Source organism: Balaenoptera acutorostrata, chromosome 14, assembly GCF_949987535.1.
Source record: "Balaenoptera acutorostrata chromosome 14, mBalAcu1.1, whole genome shotgun sequence".
Classification (NCBI taxonomy): domain Eukaryota; kingdom Metazoa; phylum Chordata; class Mammalia; order Artiodactyla; family Balaenopteridae; genus Balaenoptera; species Balaenoptera acutorostrata.
In genome coordinates this window covers 7,306,912-7,331,251 of record NC_080077.1, presented here as the reverse complement: position 1 = coordinate 7,331,251, position 24,340 = coordinate 7,306,912, and the positions used below count along the sequence as shown (strand labels likewise).

General features: G+C 48.1%; 1 protein-coding gene across 5 annotated transcripts in view; it reads right to left on the bottom strand.

The window, feature by feature from the left end:
• Positions 1-24,340, bottom strand: part of AGPAT4 (1-acylglycerol-3-phosphate O-acyltransferase 4) — a 113,739-nt gene that overhangs the window by 22,184 nt on the left and 67,215 nt on the right. For all 5 annotated transcript variants that reach the window (XM_057527620.1, XM_057527618.1, XM_057527619.1 and 2 more), the window contains one exon: positions 1,508-1,677. In XM_057527620.1, coding sequence (XP_057383603.1) covers positions 1,508-1,677 — 170 coding nt within the window. The remainder of the gene's footprint in view (positions 1-1,507; positions 1,678-24,340) is intronic.

Sequence of the window (24,340 nt, the reverse complement as noted above, 5' to 3'; positions counted from 1 at the left end):
CAGGCCACCAGAATGACCACACAGGGTAAAAGCTTATAAAAGACTAAAAGCCCTCCCCCTTTTTTCTTTTTAAAAGAATCCCATCACTTTCTCCGCAAATCCAATTTCACATTTAATAACCCTCCTCTCAAGGATTTCTGCAAATTTCACTTGCTTCAATTTCAACTCATTTCCTCTTGGGTTGTTACATGTTAAGATGAAAAATGCCCCGTCAGGAACCTTCTTTATAACTCTTCTTCTCTAAAAAGCAAACTCCTCAGACTCCAGAAGGATCTCAACGTCATGTGTTACTTAAAAAAAAGAGATGGGGGCTTCCCTGGTGGCGCAGTGGTTGAGAATCCGCCTGCCGATGCAGGGGACACGGGTTCGAGCCCTGGTCCGGGAAGATCCCACATGCCGCGGAGCAACTAAGCCCGTGTGCCACAACTGTTGAGCCTGTGCTTCAGAGCCCGTGAGCAACAACTACTGATCCCACGTGCCACAACTACTGAAGCCCACACGCCTAGAGCCCGTGCTCTGCAACAAGAGAAGCCACTGCAATGAGAAGCCCGCACACCGCAAGAGTAGCCCCCGCTCGCCGCAACTAGAGTAAGCCCGCGCGCAGTAATGAAGACTCAACACAGCCACAAATAAATAAATAAATAAATAAATAAATAAATAAAAGAAATGAATCAGGTGAGTTTTTTTGAAGGTCAATTAAGACAAAAGTACTGCTAAACAATTCATACAACAAGATGCTGCTTGGTTCCTTTCAAGGGTAGTAGGAATGGATGGGCCGCTTTAGGAAGGGGTCAGGCAGCTCCCCTGGCCTCACGCCCTCCAGGTATGCAAGAAGTCAAACTAGTTGGAGAAAAACAGGATTTTGTATTTATTCTGAATTCTGCAGGTCAAACGCCCTCGCCTAGGCATTCAGCTTTCTCACGTCCATGAGGATGAACATTCAGAGGTGAATTCTGCCGTCAGCCAGGGAGGGAGCAGAGCATAGAGATTAAGAATACAAGCTGGCATAGTATAAGTGTGTTTCATGTTTGGTAATTGCAATCATTGTTGCTTTTGTTGTGGTCATCCATGTACAATGCTTGGTGTCAGTCTATTTATCTCTTGTAAAAATAAAATACAGTGTGTGTGTGTGGAAAAAAAAAAAAAAAAAAAGAATACAAGCTGGACAAGTTCAAATGCAAATCTGCGTAACAGCTGTGTGACCTGGAGCAGGGTATTTAACCGCAGCTTTTAAAAAAGGGCAGGACTCCCAAATGTTTCTGTAAGGATTAAATACATTAATCGTATGCCAAATGCCCAGTGCATCATAACTGCTGAATAAACATGATCCTTACCCATAAGCAGATGTTCATCTTGATTCTGAGCAAGAAGGAAAAGCAGTTGGTTAAGAACATTTCAACAAGTCCTGTTAATGCTGCTGCAAATTCTGAACGACCGAGAGCGAAAAGACAAGTTACAGGGTTGAAAGAGAGAGATGTGTGAGATGGGAAACGCACGTCCGACTTACCCCTAAGACCCCGAAGCGCTCGGCCAGGCTCCAACCGCAGAGAAAGTCGATCTCAAACTTGTGGTTCAGAACAACGATGGCGTTTTCCTTCCCGTACTTGGGGTAGGCCTGGGGGTCCGTGTGGATGACGCACTCCGTGCCTGACCACCATTCCAGCAACATCACCAGCTCTGGAACAAACCACCACAACAGACGGACCTTTATTTCACGCACCCTCTGTGACCAGGGGTCTGGTCTGCTGGGCCAGGTGGCAGCAAGGCTCTGCCGCCCTGGCTGGAACGGAAAGCAACTTTGAGGGGTCAGGTTCTGGATCGTTTCAGCCCAGACCCCAGTTCTTGAAAGGGTTTCAAAGCAGAAGGAAAAAAAGATCGAGAAAACTCCACCAGTCTCCAGGGGAGGAGAGGAAGCTTCGAGAAGGCAAATTACTTCCATTCCTTGATTAAGTACCTTGGGGAAAAATAAATCAGAAAGCCTGAATCCATCAAAAATCCACACCCTTGTGTTTTCAGAGCCCTGAAAGGCAGCGTGAGGTGATATACAGAATTCTTAACGTCCTGGGAAGTGACTAATTGGGATACTTATAAACGCCATCAAAGAACACTAAATACCCAATTTTTCTCTCCCATTTACGACACTGGAGTGCACCAGGAATAATGGAGCACGGCGGTGAAACACCAGCAGCTGAAGGGCAAGGATAAATTAGGTCCATTACCTTGCGGGCCTCAACGCAACTATTAAAACACTCTTGTAGGAGCTTGTGAAATAGGAAAGTCCTTTTTTGGGCAACAGTGACCAACTTGCCTTTATTCTTCAGTGATACCTCTAATCTAGGTCACCAATACCCAACCCAGTGGCCTCAGGACAAGCCTTTATGGTAGAAATTGTCCAGAAAAACAGCCGAACCTTGGTGATTAGAACTACAGCTTTGAAATGGAATTTTAGAGCTAAGCCTGTTCAGCAGATGGGTGGGCAGGTGCGTGAGCCCTCTGCGAAGGACGCACCCCTTTTTATCACCACTTAGAGGGGTGCACGTTAGGCAGAGGACTCACTCGTCACCCGCCCCTACACACACGCACACAGCCCAGCAGGTGTGGTCTCGACTCCAGCCAAGTCTCATGTGTGAAAGGCTTGAGCCCTTGGAAACCTCTCTCCTTGAGGCTGGAGACTGGTGCTTAGGTACAGGAGCCGGAACTCTCTAGAAGGCACTACAGTCTAGTTTCTAAGCACGAGCACTGTGGGGCTTTGGACAGATGAACCGCGTGGCACCGCAGCCTCCTAAGCTTTGGAGGGACGGCCTCACTGGCTTTTGTGAGAAGCAACGGGCATGACACGTAACAGGCACTCTGTGCAAGGTACATGCCAAGCTCCCAACAAACCCGGGCTTCAGCATCTACCAGTGTCATCAGAACCAAACCAAAACACACCCCTTACTTGACACTGAAGAGTCCGCCTATTCTTAGGAGTTGAGAAAACGCTGAGCCCCCAGGCAGCTGTCCCACGGGCAGCGACACTGGTGGGACCTAGAGGTGGTCGTCAGGGAGGGCAGCCTGGCCGGCGGGACAGTTCCCGCCGCGTAGAAAGACGCTTCTACTGCTGCACTGATTTGTTCCGAGAGATGGGTGGGCAGGACCCACCTATCCCATTACTGGTCACGGAGCCCGGAGAAGCCCTAAGCAGAGCCGCGTGGAAGCAGCGAGATCAAGCTGAACTGTTGTTTCCTGTGACTCATCGTGCAAACACCTCCTGAATGCCTCTCTGTGCCCCGCTGCTCCCCGCCCAGGGCAGGCCGGGACCCCCTTCCACCTTCCCCAGCGCCCTTCGTGGCACTTATCACAGCTTGTGACACAGTGACATATGACACCCCGGCCCCTACAGACCGCCCCGCCAGGCACAGACCACCTTGCTTGGTTCACCCTGACCCCAGCCATCACTCCAGAAGCCAGCACCGTGCCGGCGCATCTACGCTTCCCACAAACACTGTTTGGTGACCTGATGTGTGCAAGCAGGATGCGAGGGGCTGGCGGTGTAGTAGCAGACCCACAGCTGCTCCCGGGCTCCTACCCTCCCGGAGCCTGCAGCCCAGAGGGAAGACAGTCGCGTCCTCAAGAGGTGGTGTGACCAGGAGAGCAGAGGCTCTTCACAGGATGGATGGCTGCCGAACACCATGCTCATGGATTTGGGGCCAGACCCAGTCAGGCTCCAGTCCTGCGGATGCCACGCAATGGTTCTAAGACTCCTGGTCTGTTTCTCAATGTCCCCTAAATCTCAGCATCCTTGTCTGTGAATAAAGATAGGAAAAGCTTCTAGAGATGCTGTGGGTATCAGATCACGTAGTCAAGGCACCTAGCATGATGTTGCACATAGTAGGGGATCAGTAAGCTTCTTACTACTATTATACACACGGTAATTCTGTAGCAGGCCTGGCTCTGTGACCAGGGGAGGGGGGAGAGAGAGAGAGAGAGAGAGAGAGAGAGAGAGAGAGAGAGAGAGAGAGAGAGAGAGACAGTGTTACAGCAACTTCAGCGCCAGAGTAAGCAGTTATGATTTATGATTTCACAGTAAAGGCAATGAGAAGTCACTGGAGCATTTTTAAAGAGGCCACAGCAGCACCTGATTTGCATTTTGAAATGATCACTCCGGCTGAAGTGGGAACAGATCAGAGGCAGGGAGGCCCGTCAGGGGGTGACTGCAGCAGCCCAGTGACAGGTGACGGCGGCGGGACTGGGTGGTGACAGTGCGGAGAGGCCTGATTCCTCCCTCAACAGGCTGTTAGCTACACAACTGAACACTGAATCTCACTGGGTAAAAGAGTTTTCTTTCCTTTCCTCCCCCCTTTTTTTTTTTCACCAAGGGTTTCTTTTTTTTTTTTTAATTCACAAGAAGTATTTACATTTATAGTCACAATGTAAAACAGTTCAATTAATCCAGAAGTATTTAGAGGAAAACGTGTAATTCCCCTTGACGGCCCTGCAGCGTGCCCATCAGAATCCTCTTTCTTGTTTGTTTCCAGTTAAGGGACCACAAGGGACACTCTTGGGAGGTTTGACGGGTTTTGCAGGTCACACGCATCGCGGCTGACGTGCTGATTCACCTCCTTGGTGTGAAGCAGAAGCGAGACCTGCAACCGCCCCTCCAACTCCAGCCCCTCCAGCCCCTCTGACTCCTGGGCCTGGCTGTGTCTGCTCCTGGGAGGGTTCGGCTGCTGCAGGACCCCAGGTCACCCATGTCACCCACATCATCCACGCCAGGTGCAGTAAGAACCCACAGAGGTTTCCGTCTGTCCTCACAGGGCTGCAGATATTGCTTGGGGGTCCTGACCTCTTGATCATCCATCCATTTATATCCATCACCCCTTCCTGACGACTCTCCCTGGGACTTCAAGCTCCAGCAGGAGCTGCAGAGACAAGAGCCCTGCAGGGCTACGGACCGCTCCCTTTATAGGGTGTGTGCCTCTGCCAGCAGTTCTGCGCCTCTGGGTGAGCTCTGAGGGGCACCTCCTCTGCCCACCCCCCACCCTCCCCCAATCCCAGCTCCCTTCTCCAGAGTTAACCATTAGGAACAGCGTGGACAGTGGCCTTCTAGTCCTGTTAGGAGTTTACACACACACACACACACACACATGCACACACACGCACACACACGTGTTTTCCCCCCATGAGTGAGTTCATACTTCATCGATATTTGAAAGCATATACATATAGCTATTTTCTCCAAATGGTGTATTTTGGGCTCTTTCCATGTTCATACAGATACACAGAAGTATCAGCAAATATTTACCGGGCTCTGGCCATGGGCTGGACACTGTTCCAAGGCCACACGGTATTGCATTAAATCCTCACATTAACCCTGTGAGAGGCACGATGATTGTCCCCATTTTAAAGATGAAGAAATAGAGGCACAGGGATATCTCTCATTCTACGAAATTGCCATTTTCTAGGTCAAAAATAGCCAGAATGGCACTTTCATGAGGGGTAACTAGCAGCGTGGCAGTTCCTGCTACGGTTATACTATGATTTATTCATCCATTCTGCCATCGATTAGCATTTTTTCCCCTTGTTTTTTATTGTTACAAATGCTGTGGTAAACATCCTTGAAAATGCATGTTTAAAAAAAAATTGTGAAAGTATTTCTCCACTATAGGTATACCAAAAAGTAGAATTATGGATTGAAGAGTATGCATACTTTAAAATTTTACATATATTTCTAAATTGTCTTCCAAAAAGCTCTAAATGGAAATATCAGTATTTGTTCAAAGCAGAAGCTTGAGCAGAGGCAGGGATACAGGAGGGAAAGGGAGGGGCTGCCGCACACAGACATGAAATCCTAGTTCAAGAGGGAGGACCTCTGGGCCCCAGGGTCGCATTGCCTCATCACTGAAAGCAGCTCCTCCAGCCTCCCTCCCCTCCCCTCCCCTCCCCTCCCCTCCCAAGGCCCCTAGAGGCCCTGATAGGAGCCAACACCTCATATCATCACGGTCCTCCCGCCCACCGCGATCTCAACCTGTCCGTTAATTCCTAGCCTCGTAGGAGGGAGGAAACACCCTGGTCACCCCATTCTCGCCAGAGGTGTGGGCTGAGCCAGCAGGGCTCCAATGGCTGTCAAACCCTCGTTACAGATGAGATCGGCGGCCAAGGTTTCTTCCATATAACGCAGCAATCTTGAAGCCTCTTGTCCCATTTAAAGATGTTCAGTTTGTTAGATTTTGCAGTCTTTATTTTTGCTACTCCCGCAGCTCAGCTACCTCTGGACCCTGCGATCTGGGGCCACGCCTGGCTCTGGCCAGTTACTGCCTCGGGTTTGGCGAACTCCCCTTGGAGACAGGCAGGGCCAGCGAGGTAATGGCCAGGGAGGGGTGTGGAGCACAGGAAGTCACTGTAAAGTCCCAATCTGCTGCCTTCAGGGGCTGATGGAAGGACCAAACCCAGGGGGCTGTAAGGGCACACGGTCTGAAGGACAGATTTGTTTTTGTTCTATTTGCTATTGTGCTGCGCAGCTCGATTACAGACAGGAAAAAAGAGGTAGATGGACAAAAGGGAAAGGGGAGGAGATGGGAGAGGCACCTGGTTCATATTTGTAAAGAAGGAGGAAATGGTAACAACTAACATTCGCTGAGTCAGCTCACACATCATTGTCCCCATTTCACAGCTGATGGCATGGAAACACTGAGGCCGGGGAGCCGTTCCAGCTCCCACCGCTAGGAGGTGGGAGTGCTGGGCCCTAAACCCAGACAGGGGGATTTAGAGGGTCCACGAGGACACCGAAAGCCATGATTATATGGCGGAGGGGAGAGAAAGAGCATTTACGGAGGGAAGAGATCAGAGGATGTACTCAGAGTACAAGGATCACAACTTTGACCTCGGGCAGCCCTTCTCTGTGAGAGGGAGACGCCCAAATCAAAGGCTGCTGTGAAGGTTAAACGTGCTAAAGTGATTAAAGCATTTAACGCTTGTCCGCCCTAGAACCAGTGCTTTTCTTCTCCTGAATACTGTGACCACCAAGAGTAATACAGCAATAACGATAAAAGAAATAATGAAGGGACAGAGAGAACAGCCAGGAAAGAATGAGCAGCACACGGGCGAGTGCCGACTTCTGGGCGGCCCTGCTGTCACCCCCAGACCTCCCTGGCCTCAGCTCTGATGTCTCTCCTTTCATTGCAGTCCAGATGCTGAGCAGCTGTGAGACCCGGCTCCTTCTGCACTGGATCCCAGGGGTCGACATGCGCCCTGGACACCCAACGATCCTCCAGACCCACAGCCGAATCCTTCTGCAGCCCACGTGGGTGGAGGGGTGAGGGCTCCGTCCTTCTCCACCAAACCTCTCCCCCAGCTTCCTGCTCGCACCTGCCACGAATGACATTTCTCCTCCCTCCAGCCCTCTCTGGAAGAAGTGCCGAGAATTCTAATAACGCAAGGAGGCAAAGTTCCTGCAGAAAAGGCCGCGAAATCCAGACTGTTTATCAGAGTTCACTGTTCAAACAGCCAGAATCGCCCGCGTTGCACATGCGGGGGACATGTGACCAAGGAAAATGGTATTTTTATAATCAATTTTTTCCTACTTTAATAATTACATAATCACATGCGTAATTATATGTAATCTATAAACTAAGTATATATAATTATGTACTCATAATAGTTTTTTTTTTTTTTTAATTTTATAGCTACTTTATTTATTTATTTCTTTATTTTTTTTGGCTGTGCTGGGTCTTCGGTTCGTGCGAGGGCTTTCTCTGGTTACGGCAAGTGGGGGCCACTCTTCATCGCGGTGCAGGGACCACTCTTCATCGCGGTGCGCGGGCCTCTCACTATCGCGGCCCCTCCCGTTGTGGGGCACAGGCTCCAGACGCGCAGGCTCAGTAGTTGTGGCTCACGGGCCTAGTAGCTCCGCAGCATGTGGGATCTTCCCAGACCAGGGCTCGAACCCGTGTCCCCTGCATTAGCAGGCAGATTCTCAACCACTGCGCCACCAGGGAAGCCCCTAGTTTTTTTTATAATTTAGCTGATACTAATTTAGGTTAAACATGAAACCTCTCTACCTCAAAAGCTTCCAAAATGCAAAATCGAAGAAGTTTCTGGGGTTTGCCGTGAAACCGCCCCCTCCTACACCCCCGGGGAGGAACACGCCCTGCCCTGGCCTTGGTTTCTGCACTCTCTGGGCCATGTTCAAAAGTGGGGATAAAAACGTGAACTTGAGCGGTTAGTGGGAACTGAGTCAACAGGGAGGTTTGGGGCCAGCTCTGACCTCGCCAGCCCCGAGGGAGCCCACGGAGACCCTGAAAAGAGGATGGAGTTCAATAAACAAACGCGCTTTCACATTATGGCGCTCGATACAGAATCCGGGACTTCTGATGCGAGACCAGCTGCCGACTGGTCCCCGTCTGCCTACCAGGTCTATGGTGGAGCTGCCCAGCCTTAGCACCCCACTCACAGCCCCATAACCGGCTCCAAACGCGGGTGAAGTCGGTTCCTCCCTGCCTAGCTATGCCCCGTGGACCATGCTCATCCCTTCCTCTCTTTTCCTCATGTCTGTTTTCCCTGCCTCGCCTTACCCATCCTTCTAGGCTCAACACATGCCCATATTTCCACGAAACCGCAGGTCCCGGGCCACCCAGACACAGGTCTTCCTAACTTCCTGCCTCTATCTGGGCTCCACGCAGTTGGGCACTTACTTGTATTTTGTTTTGAATTATTTCTAGTTAATTCCCCAGCATATACCTTTTGGCCACAACCAGATTTCAGCACTTTCTTTCCATGACACCGAACTAGGGACCCAGTTGTACTTGCAACGTTTCAACCCACATCCCAGTCATCCAAGCATCTGCTTTTCCCACTTAGGTGCCCAGGTCATTGACTGACGCTGAGGCAAGAAGCCTACAAACAGATGCACAGTATATCTATAGGGCTATTAACTTTTCATAGGGTGATTAGAAAAACAATGTCTGAAAAGGTTCCTTAGAATGAAGGGAAGTTTGGGAAGCCCTGCAGGACCTCTCTGATAGAGACGGATCTGCTACAAGCTGGCAACGCAAGAAGCCAACTCCTGTGGACCCTGCAGCATCTCCATCACGTCCTGCCAGCCCAGGGGAAGTGCCTGTTTCTATGCAGGCTTTGCCCTTGGCAGGGCATGGAGGCAATGGACCTGACCTGCTGGCTATGTTCTTGGAGCTCAAATCTTAAAGACCTAATGCTGCCACGTTGTAACCTTTCTCTCTGAGCCTTGAGATGGCAGGTCAGGGTGATGAGGGGCCGTGAGAACACTTGCCTGAAAAGGGATGAAGTGCTGCTTCTATCCCGACTTACATCCTGCAGTGAAGGAGACAGGAACCGGGTAACTGGTGCTGAGATACAATTGGACCGAGAGCAGCCGGTATAAATGCTACTGGCATTTACATTATGCACAGGGACTGAGTAATATTAGGAACAGAAAAGCAGCTTTCCACCAAGTGGAGCCGACACTCGGCTGCCAATTATTGGGTCTCACTTTCAGGACCAGGCAAAACATCAAGAAGTACGACTGTCCTGAGTGATGTTTATAAAAGCCAGGTTGAAGCCCTTTGCTTCCCACCCTCAATCAAAACCCTGAGGTGGGAGGACAGGGAAAGGAAGGGTCTAGAACCCCACCTCCACCCCCCCACTCTGGTGCCCCGATAGTCTGGCTTCTCAAAATTCCCTTCCAAGAAAGCAGCTCAGAAATCTCTGAGCCCTGACACCTGTGCCATCTGATCTTCCAACCCCAAGCATCAGTGTCCTTGTTCATCCAGTAATCAAGTATCGAGGCAGTAATGTTGGTAGACGCCAGGGGCTGGAGGGTAGGGGGCCGTTGGGGAGGGAGAATGAGGAGTTAGTGTTTAGTGGGGACAGAGTTCAGTTTAGGAAGGTGAAAAACTGGGGAGATGGATGATGGTGAGAGCTGCACAACAACGTGAATGTACCTAGTGCCACTGAACTGTACAGTTAAATACGGTTAAAGTAGTGTGTTTTATATTATGTGACTTTTACCACAATAAAAAAACACTTAAAAAAATATATCAAGGCAGAGTCCACCAGATGCCCAGCACCAGTGCAGGGGCCTGGACGTGGCAGTGAACAGACACACTCTAGCAGGCGAGACAGGCAGTAAAGAAGCAAACAGCACACAGATGTATAACGTGGTGGCTGGACGGCTACAAGTGCTGTGAGGGCAACGGGAAGGGGAAGGGCTGGGGGACAGGGTCTGCGGGGAGGGCTGATCTTTCACAGATGGCCCAGAGGGTGCCTCCCAGAAGTCTCTGAAGTGTAGCATGAAGCTGCCGTGATCTACTTGAAACGTGACCTGCTAGAAGGGACCCTTTCCCAGATACGGGACTTGTTTTGTTCACGGGTGTGTTTCCAGGGCTGAGAGCTGGGGACCCACTGAGAGGGTGGCTTCGGCTGCTGTGTAGAGGGTGACGTCAGCGGGCTCGGGTGGAGAGGCTGGCCACGGGGGGTGAGCTGCTGCAATCAGCCGGGAGAGAGGGGACCTGGGCTTGGTGGTGGTGGCCGTGTGGAAGAGGAGTCAGGTTCAGGGTGATGTTGAAAGCGGGGAGCACAGGATTGGCTGTTGGGCTGGATGTGGTAGAAGAGAAGGTTGAGGGGTGATTCTAAGATGCTTGCACTGAACAGCTGGGGATGGACCTGCTGTTGAGAGAGTTGGGAAGCAGAAGGAAGGAGGGGCAGGCGGCAGAGGAACTGGGCTTGGGTTGGGACACGTGAGCCTAGCGCGGGGCCAGCATCCTGGCTCAGAGGAGGTGCAAGGGGACCGGTTCGGCCCTGCCCTGGCCTCGCTCTGCCCCAGCCTTTGACCGTTCCTTCCCTGTCACCACTCCCCCCCACCCTATCCCCACTCCCCTTCTCTGTGGCCACTTCTATTTCTCGCCCAGACCCGGCCAATCATTCTCCTCACAACACCTTCCCACTCACTCGTCACCAGTGAGAGTTACTGGTCAGGCTCCCACCCCGTCCAGCCCTTGGCAAGACAAGAAATCCGGCGTCACCATGCCTAGAGGCACCCGAAGCTTGGGAGTAGCAAGCACCATCACCGCCCAGATTTTGTTCTATAAAATCCACTTCCCCACCATCTTGCCTGCCCAGGGCACACTACCCACCATGAGGTGAAGCAGCAGTGCATAGACTGTTCTTGTGGACCAACCTGAACCTGGACCCACCCAGCATTTATGTCTAACTCCTAGTTTATCATCCAGGGGGGGAGGACCAGGTTAAAGGCCACTCCAGTGAGCGCTCACACATACCCAGAAGGCGGGACACTCTACAGGTCAGGGGTGCCCTAAGCTAAGAAAGACTTAAAAGACGAAACAACCAAATGCAACGTATGGACCCTATTGAAATCTGAACTTAACACTCCAAATGTTTAAAAAAAAAAAAAAAAAGTTTGGAAACAACTGGAGAAATCTGAAGATAGACAGTATTACATGACACTAAAAAAAATTACTAACTTTGATATTTGTGATAGCAATGTGGTTGTTTTGAAGATGTCCTTATTCTCTGTAAAACACACCTCATGATAATTTGGGGTGGTAATTCATGACATAAAATATCTGGGATTCGCTTTATAAATTTTCAGCAATTGATCAATGAATAAGAATTCAGTATAACAAAGTATGTACAATATTTAAATCCAAGTGCTGTGAATATGGGGAATCCCTCTGCTATTCTCTTTACTCTTACATGTATTTAAATGCTTCGTAAAAAGAAAGTGAAAGGAGGCAAGTTCCCTCTTACTCAGAAGAGTACGTCCAGGGTCAAAGGCAGCCCCCAGACACCTCAGTCCTGCCTCAACCACTGGCTGCCACGTCTCTAGGAGCAACCATGGGAGAGACAAAGACGGAAACCCTAAGAATATACCCGTGTGTAAAATGCAGACCAAGGCCACACGGGGATTTCCATTTTTGAAATTTCTGAGATGAAGACTACAATACAACTCGAAAATGCCTTACATTTCAATGCCACTCTATTAAGCAGTTAAAAGGTCTAAAGTCTCCAGAGTGTGAAGGTATTCACTTCTCTGCTCTCCTCTGCTCGCCATGCGGAGTAGTGAGAAATTCTCGAAAGCTGGCACTGTTCCATTGTCCCCAGGGTCACCAGGTAAAGTCCAGGCCGCAGAGGACTCAGGCCGCAGGGCTTGGACCCCGGAGCTCAGCCCCTCTCAGAGCGACTGCGAGGAACCGCACCTCCCCCGCCTCAGCATCCTGACGGCTAACGGGGAGCCAGTGCCCACGCGTAGGCTGCGCTGAGGCGCTGTGTCAGTGCCCGGCGGGGGGCGCAGGGAAGCCAGGTGACTGCTCTTTGACAGTTACTGCCTTTGGGTGATGTCTCTGACCCTAGTCAGATGAGCCAGTACTTAGCGCGTTCTCCGCCGGGTCTCAGCATCCCAGGGGAGAGATGGAGCACGTGTAAGCTGCCGGGCTCCTACAGGACTTGACAACAGCAACATCCATTCTAAGGGGGAGTTTTTCAACACATTGCGAAGGATCTGGCTGAGAGCAGACACTCAAGGGACCCCTACCCCTCTCCTCCCTCCAACCCTTCACACACCGACACCGCTCCTGTTGCTCTGGTCCAAATCCTAGGGCCCCTCAAGACACACATCAAAGGCCCTCCTTTGGAAAGCGGCCCCAGACCCCAAGTTCTGCAGGGTCCTTGCCTTCTGGTCTCATTGGTGCCCTCTACTTAGTGAGGGCGGGTATAGGCCTCAGGACTTGTCCACACTCTTGAGCGGTGACTGAAATGTGGGGTCGTTCCAATTCCCAGAAGCTTCTGGAAGCTTAGACTTCTACTACCTCCCTCCCCCTAAGGCCCCAGTCAGAGTGGTCCACCCAGGATTACTTGCTAAGTTGTTTTAAGGAAAGAAAGACCTCTTGAAGCCAAGAAGTATGAAGGCCGTGGGCGTATTCTGTGCTGTTTCCCTTCCCGTGTGCACAAGGATGTTACAACCTGGTGAAGCCTCGGGTCCGAATGTTCCACTTGAAGATGGAAGGCCCTTCCCTACGTCATGGAATGCAAGTTACCCTTCTGAAGCCAGGGTGTGCGCTACAGCTATGTGGGCGAACGCACACTCCAGCAGTGAACCTGGAAATGATGTGTAAGATGGTTTTCTCAAAGTAAAACTGTAAAAACAAACACCAAGGCACGGACCAGAGATATGCAAGAGGCACCTTAAAGAGAACACATGGATTCCAGGCCAAGACTCAGGCACCAGCTTTATTTCTAGAAATGGGCACGTGGTGGAAAGAAAAAAAGCAACCGGAGGGCACACTGGTACTTCAGGAGGAAAGGCTGTGCTCACCGCCGGGAGCAATGACGGCCCGACATGCTTCTCACACTGCACACCAGTCCCTGGTGGGGTCACTGCACAGCTACCCAGCGCAAAGTTACTCACCCACCTCCTGGATGTGACCCGAACTCACATGCAGATCAGCCCTCGGGGCAAAAGTGTGTTGATCAGCCAATAGGAGCATTCACTCCATCTCATTCTCTCCACTGAGAAGTAGATTATTACATGCATTCTCATTTTTATACCTCAGTGTTTCATAAGATTGCTTAGTATGAGTTCAACAGAACCTGATTAAAATAATAGTAGAGCAAATGTCTTAGCCTAAAAATCTGGGGCTCAGACTCTGGAATGTGGTACTCTTAAGGGTACAAGCAGCTTTGGGGGACTCCGTCCACCTCCCCGCTATGGCTTGGAGCTCCTCTACAAACAGCCATGGTGTACGCTGCCAAAATTTTAACTTATAGCAAACTCACAGGTCATCTGCTCACACCACTAGCGTCCCCTGCCATCCACTGCCCACTACGCCAGCCCGTCAGTCCATCAGTGCCAACGGTTCCGTGTCTAGGGCCGTCATCCCTTTTCCATTTTCACAGTTGTCTCCGTCATCCCTTGATGACCTTCTATCTGGTCTCTCTGCCTCCAGTGTCACCTGCTCCTCTCGTCCAGTCTGTGCCCAGTGCCAGCTTAACCCCGTCCGCGCCCTCACTGAGTCCTCACCATCTACACAGGAAGTGAGACTCCTTACCCAGCCCCTACTGCTTGGCGCACCCTCTTTCTGCCACGTACCTTGAGCTAAGGTCAAGTTGAGCTACATGCTCCTCCCGGAACTAGCTAGCTAGAACTCTGTGTACCTACCCTTGGCCTCTTGCCAAGCCCTTCTCTTGGCCGGAAAGGCTCTTCTTTTCCATAGAACTTCCAAACCTTATCTGTCTTCCAAGCTTCAGCTCAAACGAGATCTTGCCCATGGAGTTTCTCTTGACCACACCCCAACCTCCATTAGAAGTAATTTGTCTTTCTTCTAAATCCCCCCTTAGGGACACTGTGCCGATGGCACTCTGAAGTCACACAGACCTGATCTGAATTCCCATTCCATCACTTACTAGCTCCATGACATGGGCATATTCCTTAACCTCTCTGACCTTCAATTTTATCTATAAAAAAGGAATAATAAAATATCACCCACAAAATTATTATGAACACTGAATGAGACTAATGTTTGACCAATGTCTGCATAAGAACTACAGCCAACAGCGGCGATGGGCAATCACCTTCCTTCCTTGGATCTTATGTTCTTTCTCACACGTTCAGTGCTGTTTGCTTTGGGTTGGTGTTCCTTCTACATAGACCATATCGTCCCTCGGGGAGGGTTTTGTCTCCTCCAATTTGTTGTCATGCTGCCCACAGAATGCAGAATAGGACTGGCACAGATATCCACGAATATTTGTCATTCCATAGCATGACTTGCAGCTAAGAGAAACTTCACAAAGATCCAAATCATGTCAAGAATCAGTTAAGGACGGTAGAGTCCTCGGACCCATTTAAACACTTAAAAACAATTTTTTTAAAGCAACATTAAGAAATGACTAATCTCTTTAGGAACACTTTAAGCAGAGTTTAAAATCTACTGAAGATAAATACCTACTCTAAGTTTTCATCCATTTAATGTCCTCTCTCACCTTCCCCTCATCGAAATATGGTGAGACTTATGTTCATAATTCACATTCATTACTCAGAGAAATACATATATTGTGATTTTTTAACAGGATAAAAAGGAATTGAGATGCTGAAATATACACAGTTCACAAAATAAATTTTAGGGTCAGAAGTGTGAAAGAGACACTATGCTGGAATTGTTTCTTAAAAAACTTTTTCTCCACGTGAGACTTTGCTTCCTTCTCTCAGCCTAGGAGGCCATGGAGACTTTGCCCCTTTGGCCTTTTCCAGTACAGGACCAACTTCTTTGCCAGAGTAACTTTTCATTATTGAGGATAATGTGCAGATTGTTTACTCTTCCTTGACTTGTAATAAATGAGGTCACCAGAGAGTTCTGGATCTATCCTAACATCAGTTATTTCCTGAGAAACCTCTTGTTTTCAGTAAGGTAATATTCTGTCCCTATTAAAGGTTGCCAGATAGAATGCAAAGTGCCCAGTGAAATTTGAATATCAGATAAACTTCAAATTGTTTTTTAGCATAAGTATGTCTCCTGCAATACTAGGTGAAAGATATACTAGTGTATGAGCCATGCAATGTCTGGAACATAACTCAATGAAAATTATTCGTTGTTTATCTGAAATTCTAATTGAACCGGGAGTCCTGAATTTTTATTTGCTGAATCTGGCAGTCGGAGTCGTTATCAACCCAGCAGTAACCATGGCAACAAGCACTGCTGGGCTCTAGGAACAAGCTGGAAACCAACGGTCAGCGTTGAACAGCCATCCTTAGCCCCACGGGGCTCTCACCAGCACCACCTCGTACACCCCGAACGGCTGTCTGGTCACATGGGCGTTTACTCCCCATTTGACAAATGACAAAATGGAAGCCACGTGGCTTTCCCAGGGTCACACAGATTTGGGGGAGCAGGACCACTGCACTTGGCGGCTGCGACCTGGAACTCCCGGAAGCCGATGGCACGTTTCTGTCGTCCTGCGGCCTCATGAACATGCAGAACGCGTGTTTCTGAGAATCTTAGCAATTTTCAAATAAACCTGTGTTTCAATTATATCTCAGTCTAACTCTCAAAGGTTCCTGGGAAATCATTTTACTGGGGTTTGTCTGAGCTGCGTCTAATCGAGTCGTGAAGCCAGTGAGTGGGCACAACAACCAGTTACTAAACCCTAATTGCTTGGCAGCCCTGGCAACACCAAGGCCAAGAATTACGAGGCTCTGCCATCTGTGAACTGTCCTAGGTAATCCCCATCCCGTCTCGTTACCAAGGCAAATTAATGCGGGCCGAGCCCCAGGCTGATGCAAGGTCTCCAGCACCCAGAGTGCTTGCAAGGCAGCAAGAACGAGGGCGGGGTCACCCAGCCCAGGCTGACTGCTGGGGGGACGGTGGAAGGACATAAGTGAGATGGAGGTGGAAGTAAGGGAGAGGGGGAGTCAAGGATCCAGGCAGGAAGGGAGAACCAGTATCTACTGAGCACATACTGTAGGCAGGCAGTGAGCCTGTCACCTGCTACAACTCATTTATCTGACCCCAGAGTCACGTGGCAGGATTAGTAGTACTCCATACAGATGCAGAGACTGAGGCTCAGAAAGTTCTAGTAACTTGCCCAGGGTCACAAAGAGAGTAAAGGTTTCTCTCTGGTTTGTGCACCCCCAGGACCCAGGCCACTGGGGTCAGTGGGAGGGCCCAGCCTTGCACTGTCGCTCAACTTCCTTCCGCTTTACTCTTTCCATCACCCCTTCTTCACCTACCATCCCCCAGCCCCCTCACTGCCACCCCAGAAGAGGCCAAACAGGAACTGTGGTGCAGTTCTTTTGAATATTTGTTTTAGTTTCAATAAAGTGCTGTACTTGGGCAGGCCCTGTGCTCTAGGTAACATTTTCCCAGTTCTGAATGCATACTGTTCTCACGTTAACATGCCTGAAGTCGAGCGCATCTTACTATCCACAGTGTGCCTAGTTTAATTTCTTTTTCTTAGAGATATATAAAATAAGGATGCACCTTACAATCAATGACATCTTAGATTCTATGAAATACAGAAATTTTAAAAACAGGGTGACCTTATCAAGCTGGGTCTTAGATGGGATGTATCCTGTATGTGGTCATGTGTTTGGAAAGGGCCAGGGGTTGGGAGTTGGAAAGGAAGGATGAATAGGTGGAACACGTGGGATTTTTAGGGCAGGTAATTATTTCGTAAGACACTGTCACGGTGGATACATGATACTATGCATTGATCAAGACTCACAGAATGTACAACACAAAGAGGGAACCCTGTTGTAAACTATGGACTTTAAGAATATCAGTGTATCAACAATGGTTCATCAGTTGTAAAAAAGGAACCACACTAGTGCAAGAAGTTAAACTAGGGGAAACTCTGTGTGTGTGTGTGTGTGTGTGTGTGTGTGTGTGTGTGTTGAGGCAAGGGGTGGCCAGTGTATGGGAACTATCTGTACGTTCTGTACAATTTTTCTGGAAACCTAAAACTGCTCATAAAAAATAAAGTTTATTAATTTTAAGAAAACACAAGAAGGTGAGTTGATCCTTTTATATTTCTTCCATAAAAAAATGTTACAGAAAACACATAAAGTTTTGTTTTACGTTTCTGTCTTTGGCAGATTTTCAGCTAGTTTCAGTTACCTATGACCCATCAATAGAGAAGTGACAGGAGTTTTACCTAGAAGAGAGTAAAATGAAGTGCTATCAGACCCTCAGGCCTTAAGATAGTGTTCAAGGGAGTAGAAAGATTCCCGCTGGGCCTCAACCTCCGAACACCCCAATCTCACTCTCCAATCACATGGATGACAAAGGAAGACCAGCAATGTGCCTAGTCCCAAGAGGGCTGAAGGGAAGAGGAACGATTTAAACACAACCTGAAATACCCAGCTCTAAAGACAAGCAGAAAGGAAATTATTAGAAAAGTCAATGGCTTTGGCTCACTGCCACCCACGGTGTTCAAATCTCCCAAGCATCTCTCCACTGGTTTCTGAATACTTTAAGAATACAATATTAAGGGACTTCCTTGGTGGCGCAGTGGTTAAGAATCCGCCTGCCAATGCAGGGGACACGGGTTTGAGCCCTGGTCTGGGAAGATCCCATATGTCACGGAGCAAATAAGCCCGTGTGCCACAACTACTGAGCCTGCACTCTAGAGCCCGTGAGCCACAACTACTGAGCCCACGAGCCACAACTACTGAAGCCCGCGCGCCTAGAGCCCGTGCTCCACAACAAGAGAAGCCACTGCAATGAGAAGCCCACGCACTGCAACGAAGAGTAGCCCCCGCTCACCACAACTAGAGAAAGCCCACGCACAGCAACGAACACCCAACGCAGCCAAAATAATAAATAAATGTATTTGTTTTTAAAAAAGGAAGAATATTAAGAAGGCTAACAATCAGATTCCAAATATAATGACATATTTACTAAGTGTTTATTATGGGCTCTGCATAGTGACAACGTATGCAGCAGACAAGGATGCCAATAGTAGAAAGAAAATGGACCAAACATCTTACATAAAAGTGGAGAGATGTTCCACTCCCAGCAGTTCCAATGGCTGATGAAGCTACAGCCAGACAAGAATAAAGATGTGTGTATTTTTTTCCCACCTGTCATGGTCCTGGAGACATTGATTGAGTAATTAAGAACACAATCAACGTTAAATTGCAGCCGTTTGACTTTTGTAGATTGAGCTTTAAAATATCAATAACAAAGATTTTGTCAGATACAGATTATATGAGCTGAGAGACGGCATCCATATCCGTCCAGACAGTAAAGATGCGGTTGCACAAGATACAGTTAATGCGGACAAAATTAAACTGGAGGGACGTTACTGTCACCTTAGTAAGCTGAAACTCTGAAGTCAAGACAGACTGGGTTTGATTAATGACTCCAGTTTTCCTAGGTGATGACCTTTGACAAGTTGTTTAATTGTTTTTCTTTCAATCTTGAAGACAGAAATGGTGCTTTCAACTCTTAATTCACACCCCCCCCTTTATGACCAGAACTGTACAGTGTATGAGGACATGAATTGTTCTCCTTCCCAGATTTATAGTCACTGTCTTATTTTGTGCATTTTATTTGCCCCACACTTCTTCTTGCCTTCTTTTGGAATAAGTATTTTAAATCATTTTTCTAGTTTAGAGGTTATACAGTCTTACTACCCTCTAAGTAGTTACCCTAAAATACTTTCCATATATGGTCTGATACACTGACCTGTCAGCAGGGAGCACCTCTCCTTACTTCTGGTTTCATGAGTAGAGACCTTTCTCTAGGGAAATGCCTGTCCTCCCAGCACGCCTTTACTCACCTGCCCCGGAGGTAGAGTAGTTCACATGACTGGTGAGTTTGGGAAGGTTAAATGGGCATTCTTGGCTTGGCCCTGCACCTCCTCCCCAGCTGTGCATCCTGCCTCTCCCCAGGAGGTGCTCTCTTGGACCTTAGGAGGCTGTCTGGGCCGCTTGGGTAAATCTCCCAATTTGGGGGTTCAGTCAGCAGGCGCATTTGGCTCTCACACACAGCTATAACTTCCGAAACAGGCTCTATCAGCGGTAAAGAAAATATTTTGGTCACCATCTTCCATGCCTTTGCTTAATTTCTCAAATTGTTCAGAAAAATAACCGAGAAGGGTACTATTCTTTGGGGTCCTCTTGGAGATCCAAAATTCCATATACTGTTTTCTCAAAAAAATTCAATTTAATTTAACCACTTCAGAAACATTATTCACAATTTAAAGCAGATGTCCCGTTGAACTCCAAATCAAGTTGAAGAGTAACTCAAGACAAGAAATTGGCTACTATTTTCAGGGTTAGTTTCCAGCTTTCTCTTTCCAATGGCAAATCTTCCCAAATAAAGGGAAAAAAGGCAATTATTCAGAGGAGACAAGCACAGTAGGATAACAATGGAACTGGAAAACAAACTGGATTATAGACACTTTTTAAGCGAACATTTATTGTGTGGCGGGTCCTGCAATGAATACAGTCACTCGAAGCTTAAAGCCAACAAGGGATTTCATGATCCTTAGAATCGGCAGTTCATGCAGTAGCCAGTCATCTTTAAAAGCCTAAAGTAGCTTCCTAGAGGGCACTTAATGTCATAGATCACTCAGCATGTCCATAGTGTATGCAGTAAAAGCATACTTAGTAGACCTTCATCAAGTAGTCAAGACTCAGAGGGAGAGAAGAAACCTTGAGATGTCTAATGCATCAGGCTGTGCTAGGCATCACTCATCTTCAACTACTCTGAACGGGAGAGAATTCTAGCAAAGCCATCCTTTATCTCGGATCCAAAACTACGTGCATAGATACTTTACACAAGGAAGCTTAACACTCCCCCGGGCTCGTGCTACACATGCTATTATCCTAACTCTCTTTGGCAGCTGCAGTGGCTGGTGGGCAGACCAACTCCCTTGGCTCAGGCGTTTAAGGCAAGTCTTGAATGTGAAAGTTCTCAAGGTCCGCTCCAATCCTATTTCCTTCCAAAGCATTCTGATCTCGTTAAAGCTCCCCACAGCTCTTGCACAGTGACCCGAGCAACTCCCTCTGTCTCACAGGTTTCATATTCATACGTTGCTGCACGTCTTGATATCCTAGAGCCCTTAAAGATGTCAGAAGTTTAGGATGAACATTGCTTGATGGATACCACAAGTCACAAGAAAGAAAAATAATGTTGACCTCTTCCTTGAACGATTGGGTTTGTCACCTTAGAGCGCCCTCTTGCCAGGAGACTAGGAAATGCAGCAGTTGGGAACATGGCTAAGTTACATGTGGGATCCTGAATGTTGAACTTTTACCAACATTTAAAGCAACAGTAAGAAAAATTCAGGAACTGGAGAGTCTGGGAGGTGGGAGAAAATCAGGAGAAAGGTTCTTGGAACTAGGAGAAGAGAATGTTTCAGAAAGAAAGAAGCAGGTAGTCAGTGCCAAATGCAACAGAGAAATCCCATCCAGTAGCACGTGACTGGGTTAACTCAGCGAGGAGCTAGACTGGGTGGGGGGCACCCTAGCACCTCAAGTAGGTCTGAAGCCATAGAGTTAGGGTGAAGGCTAGACTGAAGGGTCATCGTTCAATTTAATGTGTTTAATCCTGGAAACAAGGAGAAGAAAATGTGGAAGAATGAGCAGCAACGTGATGGCTGGGAGAGTTACCTCAGGACAGATTCCTGAGCAAACATTCAGGGGGCACTCGCTGGGTGGCCAGCACCATTCCGGGTGCTGGGAACTCAGCGAACCAGAGAAACAAATCTCTGTCCTCAAAGAACTTGTAGATGAACGGAGGAGACAACGACAGACAAGCAGACGGCGGTGTGTACTTTGTGGGAACCAGCAAATGGCAAAGGAGTCTGTGTGACTCTTTCAATGGCGTGAGGAAAGCATCAGAGCTGGGAAGCCCTGTCTGCAGGATTTAAGTTTATCAGAGCTGGTCAAACATACGCAGACTTTACCTATATCCCCCCCAAACCACTTTCCCAGACTCTGTTCCACGGAGCGCCGATTCAGTAACAAACTATTAGGTGATGTTAACAAGTGTTTTGGGAGATTGGTCCTCTGGAAAAAAATGTCACCAACCAATCTCTTCACCTCTGGACTTCTCAGAACGTTTAGCGCGTTGATGAGACTTTTCCAAGAGGGGTCCCAGCACTACACCTCCTGCCCCTACACACACGGATGTTAATAAGGATCTAGCCTTCCAGGAGACAGTCAGGGGCTCCCGATGAAATAAGTGCACCTGCTTCTCTTTATTCTTGACCTTTTTTTCCATGTAATCTTGGTAAGCATTCTCAAAGTCTAAGCCTAGTCGGTCCCTCTTCTGGAAAATCTTCCACAACGGTGGCTCCCTTTTCCAACGCCCAATGCTCCCAAGGGCTGAGCCGGGCAATCGGCACCAGGCTGGCTCCCCTCCTGCCTCAGGGACTGAGCTGCTCCTAACCAGAGCCGCCATCTTGTAGAAGCTCCTAGAAGGAGTGGGGGGGGGGGGGTGGGGGGAGAAGAGTCTCTGAAGGAGACCTGCTGACCAGCCCCTCCTCCTCCCAGTGAGGTCATGGCAGAGGCCACGGGCCAGGAGGGTTAAGTGCCTGTGGGCATTCGAGTTCTGGGAATAAAAGTGCTTATCTGGGCTTTAGAGGAAACTAAAGTCCCAATCAATAAATACTCACTGTTGATTGACTGAAATATGGTCTTGGCCTCACCATCAACAGAATTGATAAACTATGCACAGCATTTACACAAACTCCTCAGGGCTAGCAACTTGTTAGTTCTAGCTTAATATTTTCTCTTTTTGGTGTGTATGTAACTATCATGTCTGTTTTTACCCACACTCTTCCTCAATGTCCCATATTTCTTTCTTCCCTCACTCTCCTTTTATATTTTTACATCTTTCCCTTAATTCTTCTATAATAAAGAATGGGAATATACTTCTGTTGTACTTACTGATATGCTTATGGAAGAGTTTTGTGTTTCTTTCTCTTTTTTTAATTAATTAATTAATTTTTAATTTTATTTATTTTTTTTGGCTGCGCCGCGCAGCATGTAGGATCTTAGTTCCCCGACCAGGGATCGAACCCGTGCCCCCTGCAGTGGAAGCGCGGAGTCTTAACCACTGGACCACCAGGGAAGTCCCAAGTTTTATGTTTCTTAATTTTTAAAGTGGATAAGTAAAATGATTTATATATTCTTTCCAAAATATAATAAAAGCCTCTAACTTAACACTGCTTATTTTATACCTAATTGTAATCTTTAAATAATTTTTCCCTCCATGGCCACGGTTCTCGGCTGGGGGTGGTTCTTTGTCTCCTCCCCCACCCCCAGGACCTTTTTTCCATGTTTGGAGACATTTTTAGTGGTTACAACTCGGGGGAGGGCTGCTACTGGCATCAGAGGGTCGGGGCCAGGGATGCAGCTAAACATTCTACAATGCACAGAACAGCCCCCATAACAAAGAACTTTCCAACCCCAAATGTCAATAGTGTTGAGGTTGAGAAACTTGCTTTATGGCCCCCAACACTGAGAACGATAAACCAGGTTTGCATAGTTTTAGGGTTGGATTTAGATACAGACTTGCTCAGTCTGCGTTGAATCCTGGCTCAACCCTTACTAGTTGTGAGACTTTGGCCCAGTTACTCGACCTCACTGTACCCGGTTTTCCTCACCTGTAATGGTCGTTCTGAGGTTTAAATAAGCTAACATGGGAAAAGGCTTGGGATAGTGCTGGGAACATTTTATGCATTATTGCTCTTTTTCCCTTTACTTTGGCTGTGTCTAAGTGTCAACACCAACAGAGAAACTGACCTAGAACTTGTAGGTGTTTTCAAATGAATACAAGGTTACATAGCCTGCTGAGGGGAAAATCCCTTGTTTATATTATCCAAGATTCTATATTTTAAACTCTAGAAAATCCTCAAACCAATCTATACCAGAATTACTGCTAACACTGATTCATTCTCTAAAGTCATAGGGTTTGTTTTTGAAATCCACGATGCAGTAAGCCTTTGGAATAGACTATCTATGTTCTAAACATTTTTCACTGGCCTGGTACAGAACATCTGGATATGACATGCCTATCAATGCAGGCTTTAAAGGATTCTAGCCTGGTAATTATAGAGAAATTACAAAAATCATTCATTGGCCCCTCAGGCTCTTCTGCATAAACAGCACGCTACAACACTGTGCATCAGACTTGCAGAAACCTATAAAAACCTTTCTACAGGACTGCAGACATCTTTGGCGGGCATCTGGATACCACCTCCTCCACACATCTTTGGGTCATGCTCGCCTCTCCTACAACTCATTCACTGTTCAAAGCTCAGGGCCTAAGGAGGCCAAGGTTAAGGGCTCCAACCATAGGTGGGCACCTTGGCTTGGTTCCGGCCATGGCTGGGGTGATGGCTAGTTTTATGTGTCAACTCGGCTAGGTGATACCAACCCACTTATTTAATCAAACACTAAGCTAGGGGTTGCCGTGAAGGTACTTTGTAGATGTGGCCGCGTGTATCAATATATATCCGTATATTGTTCCTCCGGAGAACCTGATGGATACAGCTAGCCCGCCAGCCCCTTGATGATGGTGACCGGTCAAGGGCAAGGGAACAGTGGCCACATTCACCACCACCTCTGGGGACATCGCCTGGGGTCGTGCCCCACTGCACAATGTGAATTCTTGCATAAAGAAGAGATGCCTCTTGGCTCCCAAGAACACCAGCTTGCCCAGTACAATCGCCACAGATTCCTTTGAGCGCTACCAGAGTGACGAGGAAACAAAGAAAGGGGGAGAGGGAAAGCTACTAAAGAGTGTTTCTAGGGAACCCAACTTTGAATTGGGATGAATCAGGGCATAAAGTGGAAGGAAGAAATAAGGAAAGAAGGAAAAAG